Source organism: Beta vulgaris, chromosome 6, assembly GCF_026745355.1.
Source record: "Beta vulgaris subsp. vulgaris cultivar EL10 chromosome 6, EL10.2, whole genome shotgun sequence".
Classification (NCBI taxonomy): Eukaryota; Viridiplantae; Streptophyta; class Magnoliopsida; order Caryophyllales; family Amaranthaceae; genus Beta; species Beta vulgaris.
Window position 1 is genome coordinate 3327498 of NC_079207.1, and position 18624 is coordinate 3346121.

The following is an 18624-nucleotide window of genomic DNA, read 5'->3' on the forward strand; positions in this document are numbered from 1 at the left end:
TCCTAGTTCATTACCTTCATTTCCCTTAAAGTAACAAAAATCATTTGTTGGTGGTAATAACTATTTTTGTCTTTCCATTCGAAGACTTGAACCAAAAAAACACTCAATAAATATGACAACATTTGTTGCACATTCCATTCATTTATTTGATTTCATTCATTCCCATTCCAAACTTGAATCAAACAACAATGTTCTATTTCCAATTCTTTATTTTGATTTTAATTCATTTTCCGTTCCACAACTTAAATCAGACATGCTCTTAATAGGATAAAAATAACCTATTGGATAGTGTATTTATGCATTTAGTATGTAGCCAAATAATGATATAAAAAAATACAAAAGTGGGTGACTAATGAAGTTGGTAATGATTGGTGAGACCTTTTGGCGGGAGAATATGGGGGCAAAACAAAGAAGGTATAGGTCTTCAAAGAAAATATATCAAACATAAACAACGAAGTGAAACAACTGAAAGGAAGACACCTAAAAAGGGTGATGTAAAAAAAAAGGGAATGTATTCATTACTAGATGTGCTATCAGTTATATAGTACTTCCTCCGTTTCTTTTTACTCGCTACACTTCTCATTTCACGGACTCCTAGGCAATATTTGGAGAAGAGAGAGGTAGAGAGTAAAAAGAAAAGGGACCCATGTGGGAGGAGAGAGATAGAGAGAGTTTATTGCCCAAAAAGGAAGTGTAGCAAGTAATGTAAAACTTCTCATAATGGAAAGTGTAGCGAGTAAAAAGAAACGGAGGAAGTATATAGGATCCAATGGTCATTTGTTAATTTTGCTTAGTAAAATATGTTGAGTTGATTACTACGACACCACGAGATACGAATTCTCAAATCAAACAGTCAGATGAAAAATGTTTGATTTGTCACGTGAACGCAATTTCAGTGCCAAGTAGATACAAAATTACAAATGATGTGTTCAAGAACTTGAACATTGTAGTGAAAGCTCCTACTTACAGCAATAGATTAAACAGCCAAAAGAACTGAATCACTGATTAGCAATCAAAATGCTAACCAACGAACATTTCATGAACACTTAGCTGGACATACATTTTTTCTAGATTAACTCCAGTGTCTAAAATTAAGCCGAGATAGATGAAAAACATTAGTATAAACGCCACGATTGTATGCCTCAATTTCTTGCCAATAGAAACAAGAGAATACTGGATTCTACACTGTCTACTCTAGTAAGATATCAAAAGATCTGCTCTTCAATGAATCGATCAATTTACAGCGATATGCATACATTCATCAGTTTATTCAAAAATATTTCGACCTAAGAAAAGCCCAAGGATAGCCAACAGTAAGACAAGTACTTAAGCAGGCTGCCCAGCTTCAGTGGCCAGCTTTATTCGCTGGTAATGCTCAGAAACCTTGTAATCAACAATTTCCTTGAATAGTTGTGAGTCCAAAGAACAGTCTGGCCGCCCATAAACAGCGGCTTGAACACTAGCCATGAGCTTTGCTATCTCACGGCCTGAAAACCCTTCTGTCTTCTTAGCCGCCTCATGAATCACATCATCTGAGAGATCTTTGATGGTAATAATTTGAGGCTTCATTTTGATTTTGGTAACCAGGCCCCACTTAGACTTGGTTTCGCCTCGGCCCTCATCAGAAAGGTATTTGTTCAAATAGAGCTTCAGTAGCTTGTAACGCTCCTCTTCCCCAGGAAGTGGAAATTCAATCACATCATCAATTCGATCAGTGACAGCGCTATCAAGATCGCCTGGCCTGTTGGTGGCGAGCACAAGAACTATGTCTCTTGACTGGTCTCCTGTTCGAAAAAGCAACGCATTGAGAGCACTTCGCTGAGCTTCGCTCATGTATGTGCTGTTCCGCCTACATTAGAGCAGGAAGGAGTTATTAGCATCAGATATGTAAAACGATCAAAGAGTTATTTTTTTCCCCATGTACCAAATTATATTGGGTCATGAGAGAGGAGATGCAATGACAAGAGAAGTCGTAAATGGGACACCCTTTAGAAGGCAGCCACTTCAGCCATGCACTTTTAAAAAAAAAAGTCTCACAGTTTGCGCAAATTAAGAGGTAAAGCTAAAACTTGTTGCACAATAGGCATTGTCCTCCCCACAAAGCCAAATGCCATTCGACTAGGCCACGATATCTTTAGGCCATTGTTCAAGAAGTTTCCATTCATTCCTTAGGAAAGCAATACCCCTTGATAATGCTCAAAGAGTATTTTTACAATTAGCCCAAGTTAGTGGGCAGGAGAGTCCAATGAACATAAAGGTAAGGTTAACTTAGAAAGTTTTCTTGCAGGAGAGGGCTTTAACGGACATGGTCGACATATGGCCAAAATGGAAGGGCCACAATTACGTAAAAGAGAACAATATATGTACTTAAAAATTTTACCTATGGTTAAGCTTATACATGAACTCATTTCTCTCTCTACTTTCTCCTTAATTGACCCATCCTTATCATTCACTATTGACCCACAACACATGGGTCAGCCCAGTTTGGTCTGTACCCACTACTGACCCGTACAACAACCAGGATTCCAGGAGTAATCATAACAGAGCAGTAACAAAGCACACAAAAATCAGTACAGCACTCAACAATATGAAGAAGTCTTCCAGGTAAATCTGTCTGAGTAAAGTTGTGCATACATTTGTGAAAGCTTCACTCAAGTTAGTCATGAAATATTGAAATGGCTATCCCCCTGATATCCTCTAGTCCTCTTTTAATTTTGGTTTCATGGGCACCAACAATTTCAAAAGTCATTTAATCAGTTTCTATCATCAAAATTTCCCTCCCCTAGAAGGTCAAGGGATGTGCTCTCATTGTGGGTTCAAGGGGTTTGTTCTGCAGCAGAGATAATCATGGGGATATCTCCATACATATTTTCCATGTGCTTCTCACTTTGCCCGTTCTTGTAAATGAAAAAATATATATAATTTTCTTGGAAATGAAGTAACAGAAGAGATTCATCTTCACTATGCAACAGATTGAACAGAGTCAAGGATTCACTTACTCACAAAGGAACGCATCAGCCTCATCAATGAAAAGCAGCAGGCCTTTCTTAGAATTTTTAGCCCAGTCAAAAATTTCATGGATCTTCGTAACAGCTTGCGGGCCTAAGGGTGCAACATCTCCTCCGGTCATCATTGCATAATCTAACCCCTGCCCAACATTTCAAAGTTAAAATACTGGAAAAATGACAAAAAAAATATTAGAAAAGCACGCATCATGATGTACAAGGCAGCACTGGTACTAAAAACCTCTTGCGCACATCAAAATCATGCATGACCACTTAGCTTTAACTTCCCTCATCCCTCAACAACGTAATATCAATAAACCACAATCAAAATTATGAACCTGTCTAGGGGGGGTAACAAGCTCAGCTTGTTTGCAAACATTTCAGGCTTGATTCGGTCAAGACTCGACTTGTGGTAGCTCGGCTCGGGTTCGTGATCGGCTCGAGGCATGAACAAGCCAAGCCGAAATAGGCCAAGCTCCGCTCAAAAATCTCGTGAATAGGCTCGATTATTATTTCATATAAAAAAAGTAATATAACTTAAAACCTTTAAAAAGTTATTATATGCTAAAGCACTTTAAAAAGTTATTATACGTATCCTTTTATACAATTTTTACGTTGAACAATTCATGTTGTTTCTTTTTGTATCCTTCTAGAATTAGTTTGTCGATTTCTTATGTATATTTTCGTTAGCATGTAAAATTGAAATAAAATATGTTTTTTCGTGGTTTTTTTTAATTTAGTCTATAATTCTACAAGATTTGTCAACAATTTTTTTATATGTCGAATATTAATTTTCTGTTTGGTTCAATGTTGCGTCGGTTTATTCTTGATTTGTCTCAAATCGAACTTGAGCTGAGCTTCACTTATCGAGCTTGTCGAGTTCACGAGCCGAGAGTTAAAATATAAACGAGCCGAGCCCAATATAATTCGGGCTTGGCTCGTGCGATAAGCACCCCTAGTCCTGTCATCTCATGTGGGCTTCAATATTCAAAAACAACAGTTAACAACCTACGCACTTAATGATCATCCTAGTGTCCATCCACACGTAATCGCACTATGCATGTTCTTCAGCATATGATCTCATATGACCACAGTGGCAGCAATAGAATAAATATATGAAAAACTATAGAGACGCCAACATCGTGCACACACACACTAAACCAACACACAAGTGTGCATGCACGCAACAGCTAAAACATACTCGCACAAAGGGGATCATTATGGGGAGTGAGAAAATTCATAAGTTAGGCCAAGGGTCTTAGTTTGCTTGAGTGATTGTGACATAGGCCATAGCTGACTCATACGTCTGAAACATATCCCTTATGGGAGAACAATCCCTACCAAAAGAAGCTATATACATAGATCAGTTCTACTACACGTGGGAACAAGTCACTTTAATTCATGTACGCAAACTAGAAAACCCAAAGGTCCAGGCACGTTGATACAAGATATACCAATTAGCACAGAGAAGTTTGCATGTACGAGACAAAACTTACCGACTTTCTGGCTATTTCTCTAGCAACCAGAGTTTTACCCGTGCCTGGAGGCCCATAGAAAAGCATGTTGCGGAAGGGTGCCTGGTGGGCTTTGGTGTTGGTGGTAGCTCGTGCAAGTTGTTCAATTCTCCGCTGTAATGATGGATGAAGAACAACATTTTCAAATCCAGATCTAACTGTTGACCCTTTGGCAGCCTCAGCGGGAGTAGCATAAGTGAACAAATTTCGCTTTCCTCGTGAAGCAAGTCCAGACCAAGGGAACTTGGACATTGATGACTCTCGAATTAAAGACGGTTGCCCTAGCATGCGATTGACGTAACCCCAAGTAACTCTAGCACCTTCTCTGCAATATCAATAGAGTGAGATGGAAGCCAACGGCCACAAACAAACCAATTAAGGCAGCTTCATTTACTAAACATTAAAGTTGCAGATTTCCTTTACCCCTAAACATGAAAATTGAGAGTCTGCTCACCTCAGCCTTTGGTGCTTGTTTTTATTCTTACTACACTCTCATCAGTAGAGGGTTCTTTTTTCTATCGATCTTTAAATAGTCCTACCAAATAATAATCATCGGTTATTGATAATTTCTTCATGGGTTCTCCACAAATAATTTCTATTTTCTAAACGTGAAATTTCACCCAACCCATTGAACGTGGATTCCTCCATTAACTCTCTAGTTTCTAAAAGAAATGTAATTATGATAGATGTTATTGGATTTGCATCCATCTATATTTTCAAAATATTTACTTTTAATATTTTTTACTAATAAATAGTTTCATATATTAATGATCAAAGTTGTGTGCCGGCAAACATGCAAGTAATAAATCGAGGAAGTATATTCTATCACCATGACTTCCTTTTAAGTGCAGAATACTACTATTTGTAGTTCTGTACCCAACTTCGGTGGTAACAAATCCAGACATCCACTACCTTTGCTTTCATATAACAATGGAATAAATTATAGAGGTTTGTGCTTCTTATTGCTTGTATTAATGTATTAATGTTGTACACAAATACCAGGGCCAAATAGACACAGTGTCTCTGTAATCAGGATAAAACTTGGTATACCCACTAGGTAGTAAATCCTACTAACAGAATTTCAAAGATAGTGGACACCAACTCAGCATTAACATTTGTTTTCAGTTGTAGATTAGAAGTTGGTAATTTACCCATTAGCTAGATGTAGCTAATGACTCTGTAATCACGTGTAAAGCTGCGTACCTACCCCCTACCTATCCCCATTTCCACTACTATGAGTCCATGAGTCATCGCATTTACAAACTCGTTCTTTCACCACCAGCCATGATACTATGATATCTTGATTCATCAACCTCTCTCTGCTTCTGTCTGGCTACAAGACTAATACTCATTAGATGCCAGTACATCTGTCAAACTCGGCACATGGAAGCAGCCCATTCCTGTCATGGTGTTCTCAATTAAAGAAAACAATTCTTTAAAAGAAATGAAAACAAGTGCCAAACAGATTATGATCCTTCCCATTATGGACCACAGGCTCAAAATTCAATGGTGGTCACTGGTCACTAATGAGTGATGAATGAAATAGAAAACGTGTGACAGCTCGAAGTAAGAACATGTGATGATTTCACTCACTCACAAGTTACCTGACAGCAAGAAATAGGAAAAAAAGGGATAAAAGAAGAAAGTTGATAGCTCTGATAAATGGTAATAAAACAAACAGAGGCTCGGACTCTCCCAGTGACTACAAATTACACTCGCTTATTCCCTTAACCCTCCTTAAAGCTTGCTAATCTTACGCTCCCGTTAACGGCTAACATTCATTCTTCTTAGCTGGCACTGACATTTCCTCTATTTGTGCTTACACCTGCAGACTACTACTGAATATTCCTTGGTGGTCACTCAATTAGTCCTCTTGTACAGATTTGCCCCTCTTTTTCCTGTGAGCATATGTCATCCCCTGGCTTGGGAATAGAATTCATCGCAGGACATCGAGAGCAAGGGATGCAAATGTTAATGAGAGGGTGAACTGGAGCTTAGAAGAGGCCACAGCAGTGATACAATGAAGGTGGCTGGTTCACTGGAAATGGTGTTCCTCACAGTAGACATTGAAGGGGCTGGCTTTATAAGTGGAGGCTATGAGGTGAGTGGCAGCAACTTCTGAAGTCTCAAGTTTTAAGTGCAAATTCGTTCAAGCATAGCTAGACTTCAAGTTGTTACGAGTTACGACCCTATAGTTTTTTCATCTACTCAAAAACATGAAAGATAACCCCAGATATGCTTCCCCAGGGGTCGTTGGCAAAATCTCTTTCTAAAAATTCACATAGGGATAGGAAAAAAATCCTTTTAAAATGGAATCTCTAAAAAACTACTTAGCTAACTATCATTCCAGTATACTAACTTGCATGAGTTTAGGGAGTCTTCATTCTTTCTTTCTTTTTCATCTTTGGTGTTTGAAGAAGTTATGGGATCTTGTTGATGATGTTCTAGTGACTTATTTTCTTAAAATCAAAAACCTAACTTGCATTTTGTATATTAATGTGTGCTGTTTGATAGAGGGTACACAGACTGTAGTACATCTTAATTGCGACATATGTTAGCCACTATGAATAATTAATGAAGTATATCCACAAGCGGAAGCATCAAAAGGCATTCCCTCATCTACCATACTATAGCATTCATAGAAAAATAAAGCACCGTTTATTTGGTATGCTGCCAACAGTCTTCAGCCCTTCAGAAGCTGTGTACTTGTTATGCGTGGACATGGTCAGTATACACTTCCAGGTAAGGTTGTCTAGGTTGGAATACCATGGCTGAAACTAACATCGTAACAAGCCATATACAGAGTGCGAAAAAAGACAAGCCTGCTGGCTACTGTCATCTTTCCAAGGTTACACCAAACATTTTAGTGTGTAGGTACCTGCAACTCCTTCATAAATAGCTAATTGAACCAAAGATGTTTTTGAAGAGCTCTTGAGCATGAAAGGGGATTGCAGAAAACAAAAATAACTAATTGTCCAAACACAAAACATATGTTCTTGGAAAGAGTAGAGGGAGATACCTAGTTGTATACACTCCTGCAGCAAGAGCTGTGACACCACCAACTGTCATAAATAACTTATTCCTGTCATTCAATAAGACCCTAAGACCCCCTGCAGAACCAGTCAAATTATAAATACCCCAATAAACGTATGAATAATCTGATTAAGAAAAAAGATATAACCTATTATAGCAACAAAATACAAACGGGTGCATAATTCCAGGGGACAGGGAGGGGATATGGAAACATCATACTAACAAGAAAAGACAAGGTAACAGCAGAAACTACAAGAACAAACATGCAGCAGAAAAAGGAACCCCCTAGGGTTTTGAATTTACAAGTGCGTTTGTTTCTTCCCCCTTTCTTAATCTACTTATAACACAGAGCCTAAATTATCGATCCTGTATTATCAAAAATCTAACATCCGCCAAATCTTCATCAAAAATCAAACATTAATCTATCAATAACAAAGACAAAAATGCCTCTTTAATAAGATTTAATTACCGTTCAGAATTATTTTTTTTCAGGTACAGGAAGGGTCCCCTCCACCAAAGCCATAATGCAAAATGACCCGAGGAAGGTTAAAGTTATGTGCAATCTATTTTACTCACAAACCAATGTTAAAATCTAGACTTCCCCAAAATGAAATAGGGCCTCAAAGAGTTGCGTTAACAACAGCAATTTAGTAGCCCAATTGAGTAAACAAGTATAAATTGTCCCGTAATAAAGCCAGTCGTGGCAGATATTACGCCTATGATGGCTATAACAAACTTTTAAAAAATTACCTCCAAAAAATAAGGATTAAGCTTCATTTGTTCTTCCATGTTCTATTATTTCCTAAAGAAAGACACACCATTAAGGCACCCATTAAACTTGATCAGGATTACAGTCCAACATGAAAATACAAGGATGCCACATAACTCAATTGATCTCAGAACAACGAAAGCTGCCAAAGAAACTAGACTTCTTTAGAAACTTCACAAGGAATAAAGATTCCATCAAGTTAAGTAGACCATCCCCCAATCTCTGCCCCTTCCTACAAAGAAAAAGGACCATAAACTATTATATTGTCACCCAAACCCATTGGAAGTGGATTCCTCCAATTAACTAGTGTCTAAAAAAACGTTATTATTCTAAATGTTATTGCATTTTCCCCCATGTATGTTTCATAAATATTAACTTTTAATACTTTTTACTATTTAAAAATTTAAGATATTAATGATCAAAGTTGTGTGTTGGCAAGCATACAAGTCATATTGTTAGAATGTTTGGACACTGTGGAAGTATATATATCAATTCTATTATCATGACTTTCTTTTAGCTCCATAATACAACTATTATCTATACCCAACATAGCCAACAGGACACTATCATTTTTAGAGGAAGTCATAAAAGCTTTCTACCAATCGTAAGTCGTGACAATTACCTTCAATATGACTAAAAGTTGTATTAATTGCTGCAAGCCACTTTTCTGTTTCACCATTCACCCTATCTACAAGCATTCTCCTATTCTGATCCTCAGTCAGTTTTGCTTCATGAGCTCGGGCTTCAGCTTCTGCCATGGCCTTGACCCGTATAGTCTCTTGTTCAATCGCAGCCCTCTCTTTCTCAGTTTGGCGCTGTTGAGCCTGAATCTGCTCCTCAGTAGCCTGCCTTGCTTGTTCTTGACGCAAGGAAGACATCTCTTGCATATTTACCAGTTCAGCAAGATTTCGCCTCTGAGTTTCATGGTCTTGCTGCAAGTGTTACACTATCTATTAGACTAGGCTCTCTATATTAAGAAAATATTTTTGTCACACACATAATGTGAAAGCTAAACATTTCTGTAACAGCCATCATGATACAACCCGAGTAAAGGCATCAGAATTTCCATCCAGAAAAAAGTTCAGCAAGACAAAAAAACTCATGTAGAAAAAGAAGTAGCTAAAGATTTTGAATTATAAAATTGTTTGAAACTACCTGCATTCTATGTCTGGCCATTTCATCTTCTTGTCGCATTATTTGGGCTTTCACCTGGGATTGTTGTTGATACAATTGTCTCTGTTCTTCAGCCATACTTCGTTGCCTCTCCTGGCAAACAATAGGTTGTTTTAGTTGAGCAACTTAAAAAGAAGAATACATCACTGTTGTAGGCTTGTAGCATAATATTATACTTCTACCTCTTCCTTGCAAATAGTTAAATGCAGCTCCAAAATGGCAGTATTGGTAACTAGCTACAGTATTTACACAGTTAGGAGGAACAGTCATGAAGCCATAACATTATCCTCTCATAGAAAGTTCAGAGTTGGTAATCCTTATTCCCTATTAGAGCATTGCAAATGGGACAAAGCTATTCAACCAATAATAAACATGAACAGACAGCAGCAGAAACAAATTAAGAAACTCAAACAAACGAATGAATACGTGCAGCAAAATATGAGGCAACTAAGTTATTCTTAAAAGCAGCTGCACCACCTCTTGTATCCTCCTAGAAAAATCCTACCAATATTGGATTTGGACTCACAAAGATTTATTTTTAATAGACTAGACTTGAATTGTGAAAATTTTGGACTAGATTTAGACTCAAAATTTTAAGTCCAGAATATTTGAATTGAACTTGGACTTGGCAACATCCAATCTACTCCATTCAATTTATACCCCTAGAAACGAGTCCTATTTCGACTTCTTTATATGTTTCTTGCTTGTGCCTAGGCAAGGAAATTTATTAACCCTTCAGACATCCTTATGTTTCTCACTTCTGCAAGACTATATGGGGAAATTCAAAGACCCTTTCGAAAATATTGACATTAAAAATAAGTTTTTAAAATTGCATATGGTTGAGTCCCATTGCACCTTCGCTTCATTTTAGTTGGAAAATTCCAGCTCCCGAGGACAAAATCAAAAAATGTAAGCACAACTTCGTCTTTGTCATTCCGCCGAAAATCCATTTTACGGTGAAGAATCAAAATCAAGTGATCAAACAAGCCCACAACCCATCCCCGATTTTTTCAGGGTTGACAGTGAGAATGGTAAATGGATATGTATCTCCAATCGAAAAGGACCATACTAGCTTATGAATTCCTACAATTACTCCACACCAAAAAGTACGAGAACAAATTGTATACTTCTATCATACTAACATCTCTGCAAATCCCCAATCTCAAATGCTCAGATTATTATAAGAATCTCCAAAAATTAGCTGTTTGAGCAAAGATATCCAATAGAAATATAATATAACTAAAAAAGCAAAAGATTTGTGTTTAAAGCTCACCAAGTCAAGGTTGATTTGAACCACATCATTTCTCGCCTTCTCAGCCTCCAATTCAGATTGTCTCGTTTTCTCTTGCTCTCTCATTACACGATATACCTAATTCAAACGTCATAAAACCAAAATTAATCAGACAAAATATTCAACAAAAAAAAAAAATCTCGAAAAATCCCCAAATTAATCTCAGTAAGCGAAATACCAACATCTTTAGATAACGGTGAATTGTTAATTTCACGAAGAGCTTTGGCAGCTCGCTCCAACGCTTCGGGATCGAATCCTGAAGAACGACCACTCGATTCTTCGTCGGAGGACGTATTCGCCGGCGTCGGAGAAGATTTATCATCGGATTTTGAGTCATTTTCCGACGGAGAGCGAGAGTAAGAGAAAGGATTGTACCAAGAACCATCGGCGAAAGATTGATTAGAAGATGTTGAAAAAACTGTCGCCGCCGCCGTCGCCGCCATTGTTGCGCAGGAAGAGAGCTTTAGTGCAGTCATTGTTTATGTGGAAAGGTAGAGAGAAAATTTGGTAGTGTTTTTTAATTTTGAAAGAGGTTAAGGAAGAGAAGAAGATGATGCCATTGATGGAAGAGTGTAGGTCTGTTGAGGGTTTAGGGTTTAAGCAAGGGAGGAGATGGTGCTGAAAGACGATGACGTGGGTCTTGGAGGAAAAGAAACTCCAGGGGGCCCGCACTGTGGTGGTGAATGGAGATTGGGCGCCTTAGAACTTAGTTACTCCCTCCGTTGCAAAATATATTTTCTGTTTTTATTTTAATGGTCAAAATTTAAATTTTTTGACCAAATACTCTCACTAATGTATATTAGTATAAAAAAAATACTCTTGTAGGTCTTGCTAAATTCAATCATTCAACACAGTGTATACACTCATAATATAAACTATTTCGATTTTTTACTAATACGAAATATAAAATATCGCAGGTCAAAGGTATGTCTTGAACACTGTGCAAAAAGAAACAAGAACTATATTTTGGGACGGAGATAGTAGTTTTTAAAATAATAATATAATTTATAAATGTAATGGTATATGTTATCTGCAAAATAAATCAAAGGCGACTGATAAATTATTAATTATATTACACAAAATCACCATTGTTGGTAATATCTAACCATTATGCAAAATCTTCTTTTACATCGTTATTTGATTGGAGCCTATTGTGATGGAGTCTATTAATTTGTTGTAATTTTGGCATAAAATTTGAAACTGACACAATGATTGTAGCCGGAGAATTGACATTTGTCGTGAATCCGCACAAATTATCATCAACAAATCAAGATGCAAAAGAAAACGAACTTTGATATATACATGAGTTTTACTTAAACAAATGATGTAGAGGGAAACAATAAAAGTATAAATGGGGGTTACCACTGCCTAAAAGGGTGGTGGCCTCTAGAACAAAAAAAAATTTAGGGTTTATAGAGAAATATGGCTTTTTTCAAGAGAATAATAGAGTTGTAAATAATGGATATTGGCTAAGTAGTTATTTTTTCTCTACACCGCTTGGATTCAAAAACCTTCAAAAAAATCAACCTTGAACTCGTAACTTTGAATTATATTCCACTACGACCCTCAAAATACGGTTTAACGAAGACTTTTTGTTAAATAGATATATACCTCGTCTCTTTTCTAAATGTTGTAACTTTTTGATTTTTTATTTAAGGAAAAAAAAAGGATGTTAGCAATTATTGTTGAGCTAGCAAAAATCCGAATCAATTACATGATCCGACCTACTAGGACATCCTTCTACCACACTCTAGTTGTAAACTCAAGTGGGGTAAGATGTGCCATTACATGAGCCACTGCATTAGTTTCTCTAAAAACATGTGAGAACTTTTGACTAATATATACAACAAGATTAAGGGTTTGTGTGTCTTCGCCTTGATTTTGCTTATTTTTTAAAAAACAAAGAAAAAAGTTAAATAAAGTTAGAAAAAAAAGTTAAAAAAAAGAAAACAAAATGAGGTGAACAAACCCTAAGTAGGTAAGATGTTGTTGGATTTGTCTTAGTATATATTTACAAAATATTAACTTTCTATAATTAAAATTTATAGATAATATTAAAGATATTGATGGTCAAAGTTACGAATTTGGCAAGCATGTAAGTCAAAATGTTGTATTAGTTAACAAAACGTTGAATGTACTCAAGGTATAATAAACAACTTTTATTTAACTTCTATATCATTATAAGAAATAAGACTTAAAATGTAACACCCCCAAAATCCATACACGTCTAATGCTACGTCGCATCGACTTTGGGAGTGTTACCGCCGCGATGGAACGCAAGGCATAATTAGAAATACGGTAACTCAAATTCATTGTCTCAAAACCAAATTGCAGCGGAATAGAAAATGTAATTACAACTCGGGAATCATAGATGACCCCTCTTTATTCAAACTCAAACCATGTAATAATGTTCTATAAAATTCATTAATGATCAAACCAAAAATTAACTTCAAATACAGTCTAGCCCCCATATGCTTGATGTCATGCAGCAGCACCAGCTCACCTAGTCTGCTCCCCATTGAAGTATCAATAGTTCATCACAGGACAACAAACACATAATAACACACAGGGTCAGCTATGCTGAGTACGTAATGAACCATTGAAACTATATGAACATAAATGATGCATACATTACAACTGTCACATGAACCTACGTTATCTCACATCCTTTAATCTTTCATTATTTGGCATCGAACGGGCACCGTCATCTTACTAGAATCATACGGGCTACTGAATCCTTAATAGACAACTTGGTCTATTAGATGAAATGCAAATACGGTTTTGTTCCGTCTCACACCCATCACCTTAGTATGCATACCCCCAAGATCGAACGGAACCTTCCGCCTACTTGAGTTATCAAAATATAAGGACACTACTGTCGTCACAGTAGGCCTGCGTAGGAGTGTAGGACAAGTCCTACACTCCCCCCATTGTTCTATACTTGTAGGGAGTCCAACTACAAGTATCGCCATAATCTTCTTTTATTACCAATCATTCTTTTATAACTTTAAGGAGTCATTTACATACTCTCTTAATTACCAAACTCAATCTTATCCCTAGTAACACTCTTGTTACTCTATAGATCAGATTAATAATGCTGATGTTACACTACGATAGAACTTCGCATTTCAATGCAACATGTTTCAATGCATCATATTGATTTCACGTTATAAACGTCTAACCAAACAATCACAATCAAATGTTCCCTATCATGGACTAGGTTCCAATAACATGAACTGCAACCTAAACATGATACTAAGCTTTGAAAGTAAACTGGTACGCGTACGTACCTTGTAACGGAGAATTTTCGCTGACTTAATAGAACGAGCCGCTTATGAAATTGGGACCTAAATCGTTAAAACAAAGCTTTTAGTGTTACGTCCTTGATAACACTAATAACTACTACGTACTAAGACCATAATGATCCAACGATTCGAATTACGCAATAGTTAAAACCTTATTCCAGAACTTTCGTTATAATTCTAATCTAGTGAATTTAACGTCTTTTAGAAGTCAGAATTAGTGAGTAACTAAGTTATTTAGTAACATTAGTCCACTAATTTACCAATCCAAAATGTCATAAGTCCAGCCTGTCTTATGTCCAAAAGTCAAGTCATATGTCCAAAAAGTAGTTCCATGTCCAAAAGTAAGTTCCATGTCCAAAAGGGTAAATTCCATGTCCAAAGGGTGAGTCATACGTCCCAAAGTCAGATTTCATGAAACAGGTTACTCTTGAAACAATAATAACTGTAACTAATAATAAGACACACTTTTCCTACTTTCAACTTATTCCAATTACAAACCTAACCAGAATTTTCACTTAAAACAGAACAATAACTTAACTAGTTAACAATCTAATAAATTATTACACAACTCTAATTATTAATTAATAATTACAAACCTTTCTTAACTATGAAAACAGTGAATATAAGAATAATTAATAAACTGACATACTAAGTTAAGTATAAAATTATACCACTGACTTTCACCGGCACAAAGATTCCGGCGACGGAACTCCGGTGGCCTCTGCTGTCACGCACACGCGCTACTGTTTCGCACGACACACCCGTGCGGTCTCTGTCGCCCAAACTCACACACTCGACCCCGGTTCCTCGCGCACAACCCTCGAACACCGCGACCCCCCGTCGCAGCACTCGAACCACACACACACGCCGCACGAACCCGCGGACGAAAGCCTCGACACACCCGCGCAAACCTTCGACACGCCCGCACCGAAACCTCGCCTGAAATCGCACAAACCTCGAGCCAAACCACGCGCAGCACCAACCCTCGCGCGCGACACCACTCGCAGCACCAACCCTTGCGCGCGACACCACTCGCAGCCTTCGTCGGAATTTTTCGCACGAAGCCAACGAAGAAAAGCAGTGAGAGAAACCCGAGAGAGAGAAGAGAAAATCTGAGAGGGAGAGAGAGAGAGATCCGAGAGAGAGAGAGAGAAAATTCTGAGAGAGAGAGAGGGGCAATTGACGGCTGAGGAGAGGGAGGAGAAAGGTTTAGGGTTTTCTGAAATTCCCTCTCCTTTTCTTTTTATACTCCTTTCCAAAAGGTAGTAACCCTAGGTCAAGTGACGATTTGGTTATTCTTTTAAAACTCCGAAAATTCCTAACAAATTCATATTACTAATAATTTATTCCTATTAACTTGTAAATAAATTAAAATACCTTTTTATTAATTCTTTTATATTTTCTTAATTAGTACGAAATTAGTATAAAAAATACGGAGTATTACATAAAATCTTATGATATGAGGGTCGACTTTGATTAATCAAATATCTAAAACACAATCACTGAAATCTTGGAATTCGGGGTAGGCTTTTGAATCTCTCAAACTCGGTTTCTGCTTTCGTACCATTCTTAAATTGTTTTTTTCTTTTGAGGTAACTAAAGTCACAATAGAGTAAAATTTGTTAATGGGTGGGTGCGGGAATCAATTGATAGTTATGGTTGTTTTTATTTTTTATTTTTTTGACTCTCCATGGGAAACCTTTAAGTAAGAAGAAGGATGAGCAAAATGAGCAAATGAGTAAATGAGCAAAATTCTCATATGAACAAATTTGGTGTCAAATGAGCACTTGAAGTTATAATTTATTACAAAAATACTAGCATGGTACACCCGGGTGTACCATGAGTGAACTCGAAATAGAGATCTTCAAAGTGTGTGGCCACGCTAGCTATCAGCTTTCTCTTCATGCATCTAATTATTCGCTGCCACTTGTACACATATGCTGCCACTTAGAGCTGGCAAAATATTACCCAACCCGCCAACCCGACCCGACCCGACCCATTAATATTGGGTTGGGTCAAAAATTTGAACCCGTTTAATTAAATGGGTCGACTTGACCCAACCCGTTTAATTAAATAGGTTGGGTCAGGTTGAAAATTCCAACCTGATTTTGACCCACCTAACCCATTTATGAAAAAAAAAGCTAAAAAAAAATCCTAAAAAATTTGGAATCCTCTACTGCTCTTGCTTATTATGACTTAGTCATTACACTTAAGGTTGACCAATTGCTTACGAAGTTATAATGATATTAATTTTGAACATTTGTGTTGATTTTGAACAAAAGTTATGTTGATTTTGAACAATATTATCATATGGTTATATAATGACTTAATTTTAATTTGCTGTATACTGTTATACGCATTGCATCTTCGGCTTCCCATGTGGCTTCCTCGGTAGTTTGATTTCTCCACAACACCTTGACAATTCTGACGTCCTTATTCCTCGTACTTCGCACTTTGCGGTCTAGGATCTGGACAGGTTTCTCCTCATAGGACAAAGTTTCGTCTATCTCTACGTTTTCAGGTTCAAGGACATGTGACGCATCAGGTACGTATCTCCGGAGTTGGGATACGTGAAACACGTTATGGACCCTTTCTAGGTCGTTGGGTAAATCCAGGCGATAAGCAACTTTCCCTACCCTCGCCAGTATCTCATAGGGTCCTATGAACTTAGGGCTTAGCTTCCCCTTTTTCCCGAATCGCATCACTCCTTTCATTGGGGACACCTTAAGCAACACTTTTTCCCCAACTTCGAAATTTTCGTCCCTTCGCTTCTGGTCCGCATAGGATTTTTGCCTGTCCTGTGCAGTCTTAATCTTTTCTTGAATGACTCGCACTTGATCCATCGTCTCTTGAATCATATCAGGTCCTAACACTACAGTCTCACTGATGTCGTTCCAACACAAAGGGCTACGACACTTTCTCCCGTACAACGCTTCAAATGGTGCCATCTTAATACTAGCATGGTAGCTGTTGTTGTATGAGAATTCTATGAGGTCCAAATGGTCTTCCCATGACCCTTGGTATTCTAAAGCACATGCTCGCAACATGTCCTCTAAGGTCTGAATAGTTCGTCTCGTTTGACCATCGGTAGCTGGGTGAAAGGCTGTACTCATTAATAGCTCACTACCAAATGCTTCCTGGACCTTTTTCCAGAAATTCGACAGGAATCGAGAGTCTCGATCTGATACTATACTTGTGGGTACTCCATGCAATCGAATGACATTTTTCACATAAGCCTTGGCTAAGGCTTCCATACTCCACGTATCTTTCATAGGTATGAACCTTGCTGTCTTGGTTAGTCTATCCACTATCACCCAAATGGTATTATTGCCTCCCCGACTCCTAGGTAAGGCGACAACGAAGTCCATGGATATCGAGTCCCATTTCCAGTCGGAATGTCTAAGGGTTGAATCTTTCCTGAGGTCTCTTGTGTTCACTTTTGACTTTCTGGCATGTTAAGCATTTGGAAACAAACTCAGCTACTGCTCTCTTCATACCAGGCCACCAAAACATCTTCTTGAGGTCCTTATACAACTTATCTCCCCCTGGGTGGACAGAATACGTCGTGTTATGACCCTCGCTCATTATCTTTTGTTTCAGCTCTTCACACTTTTGTGGCACGCACCACCTACCCTTATATCGTATGCTCCATCCTCATGGATCGCAAACCCCTCTGCTTTGCCCTCCTTAAGCTTTGCCTTGACTCGCTCAAGTTTCACATCCCCAGGTTGACTCGCCCTTACTCTTCTAGGAAGTTAGGTTCGATGGTTAGGGCACTCAGCAATCTTTCTACCTCCCCTTCATGAACAACTTCTATCTGAAGTCTAGAGAATTCCTCACAAAGTTTGTCGGCAACGACTAATGTATTCAGGCTATGGCTAGACTTGCGACTTAACGCATCAGCAACAACGTTGGCTTTACCCTCATGGTATTGGATGTCTAAGTCATAGTCCTTGATGAGCTCTAACCATCTGCGCTGCCTCATGTTGAGGTCTTTCTGGGTGAAGATATATTTAAGGCTTTTGTGATCGGTGAAGATACGGCAGGTTACCCATAGAGGTAGTGTCTCCAGATTTTGAGTGCAAATACTATGGCGGCCAATTCTAGGTCATGTGTTGGGTAATTGACTTCATATGGCTTCAACTGTCGGGACGCATAAGCTATAACTTTCCCGTTTTGCATCAGAACACAACCCAACCCATTTTTGGATGCATCACTATACACATCATATCCTTCGTTCCCATTAGGCAAGGTTAGGACAGGGGCTGAGGTTAATCTTCTTTGAGTGTTTGGAAGGCCTTCTCACTGTCCTCATTCCAGGTAAACCTACAATCCTTCTTCATCAGGTTTGTCATAGGTTTTGCTATTTTGGAGAAGTCTTTCACAAATCTCCTATAGTAACCGGCTAAACCCAAGAAACTTCGTATATCCGTGACATTCTTTGGAGTAGGCCATTCACTCACGGCTTTGATTTTCGCAGGATCGACTGATACACCCTCCTTAGAGATAAAATGACCCAAAAATGACACTCTTT

The 18624-nt window shown here is 38.0% G+C and overlaps 1 protein-coding gene across 2 annotated transcripts; it reads right to left on the reverse strand.

Annotated features, from left to right (window-relative positions):
* Window positions 1–1102: 1102 nt before the first annotated feature.
* LOC104895037 (uncharacterized) lies at window positions 1103–11443 on the reverse strand. 2 transcript variants are annotated; one of them, XM_057395554.1, is made up of 8 exons: window positions 10964–11443; window positions 10768–10863; window positions 9477–9587; window positions 8944–9253; window positions 7539–7629; window positions 4502–4844; window positions 3000–3148; window positions 1103–1849 (listed from the first exon to the last, which is right to left on the reverse strand). In XM_057395554.1, the coding sequence occupies exons 1-8, from the start codon at window positions 11168–11170 to the stop codon at window positions 1327–1329; spliced, it is 1830 nt and encodes a 609-aa protein (XP_057251537.1). In that variant the 5' UTR covers window positions 11171–11443; the 3' UTR covers window positions 1103–1326. The 2 variants fall into 2 exon arrangements, with proteins under 2 accessions (XP_057251537.1, XP_010679738.1); XM_010681436.3 differs by having other exon boundaries at window positions 10968–11442.
* Between the last annotated feature and the right edge of the window lie 7181 nt (window positions 11444–18624).

Coding starts and splice junctions, on each gene's coding strand:
- LOC104895037 (XM_010681436.3), bottom strand. CDS start 11,261: ATGACTGCACTAAAGCTCTCTTCCTGCGCAACAATGGCGGCGACGGCG. Junction 9,254..9,476: donor TGGCCAGACATAGAATGCAG/GTAGTTTCAAAC, acceptor TAACACTTGCAG/CAAGACCATGAAACTCAGAG. Junction 7,630..8,943: donor AACTTTTAGTCATATTGAAG/GTAATTGTCACG, acceptor CTGGTTCTGCAG/GGGGTCTTAGGGTCTTATTG.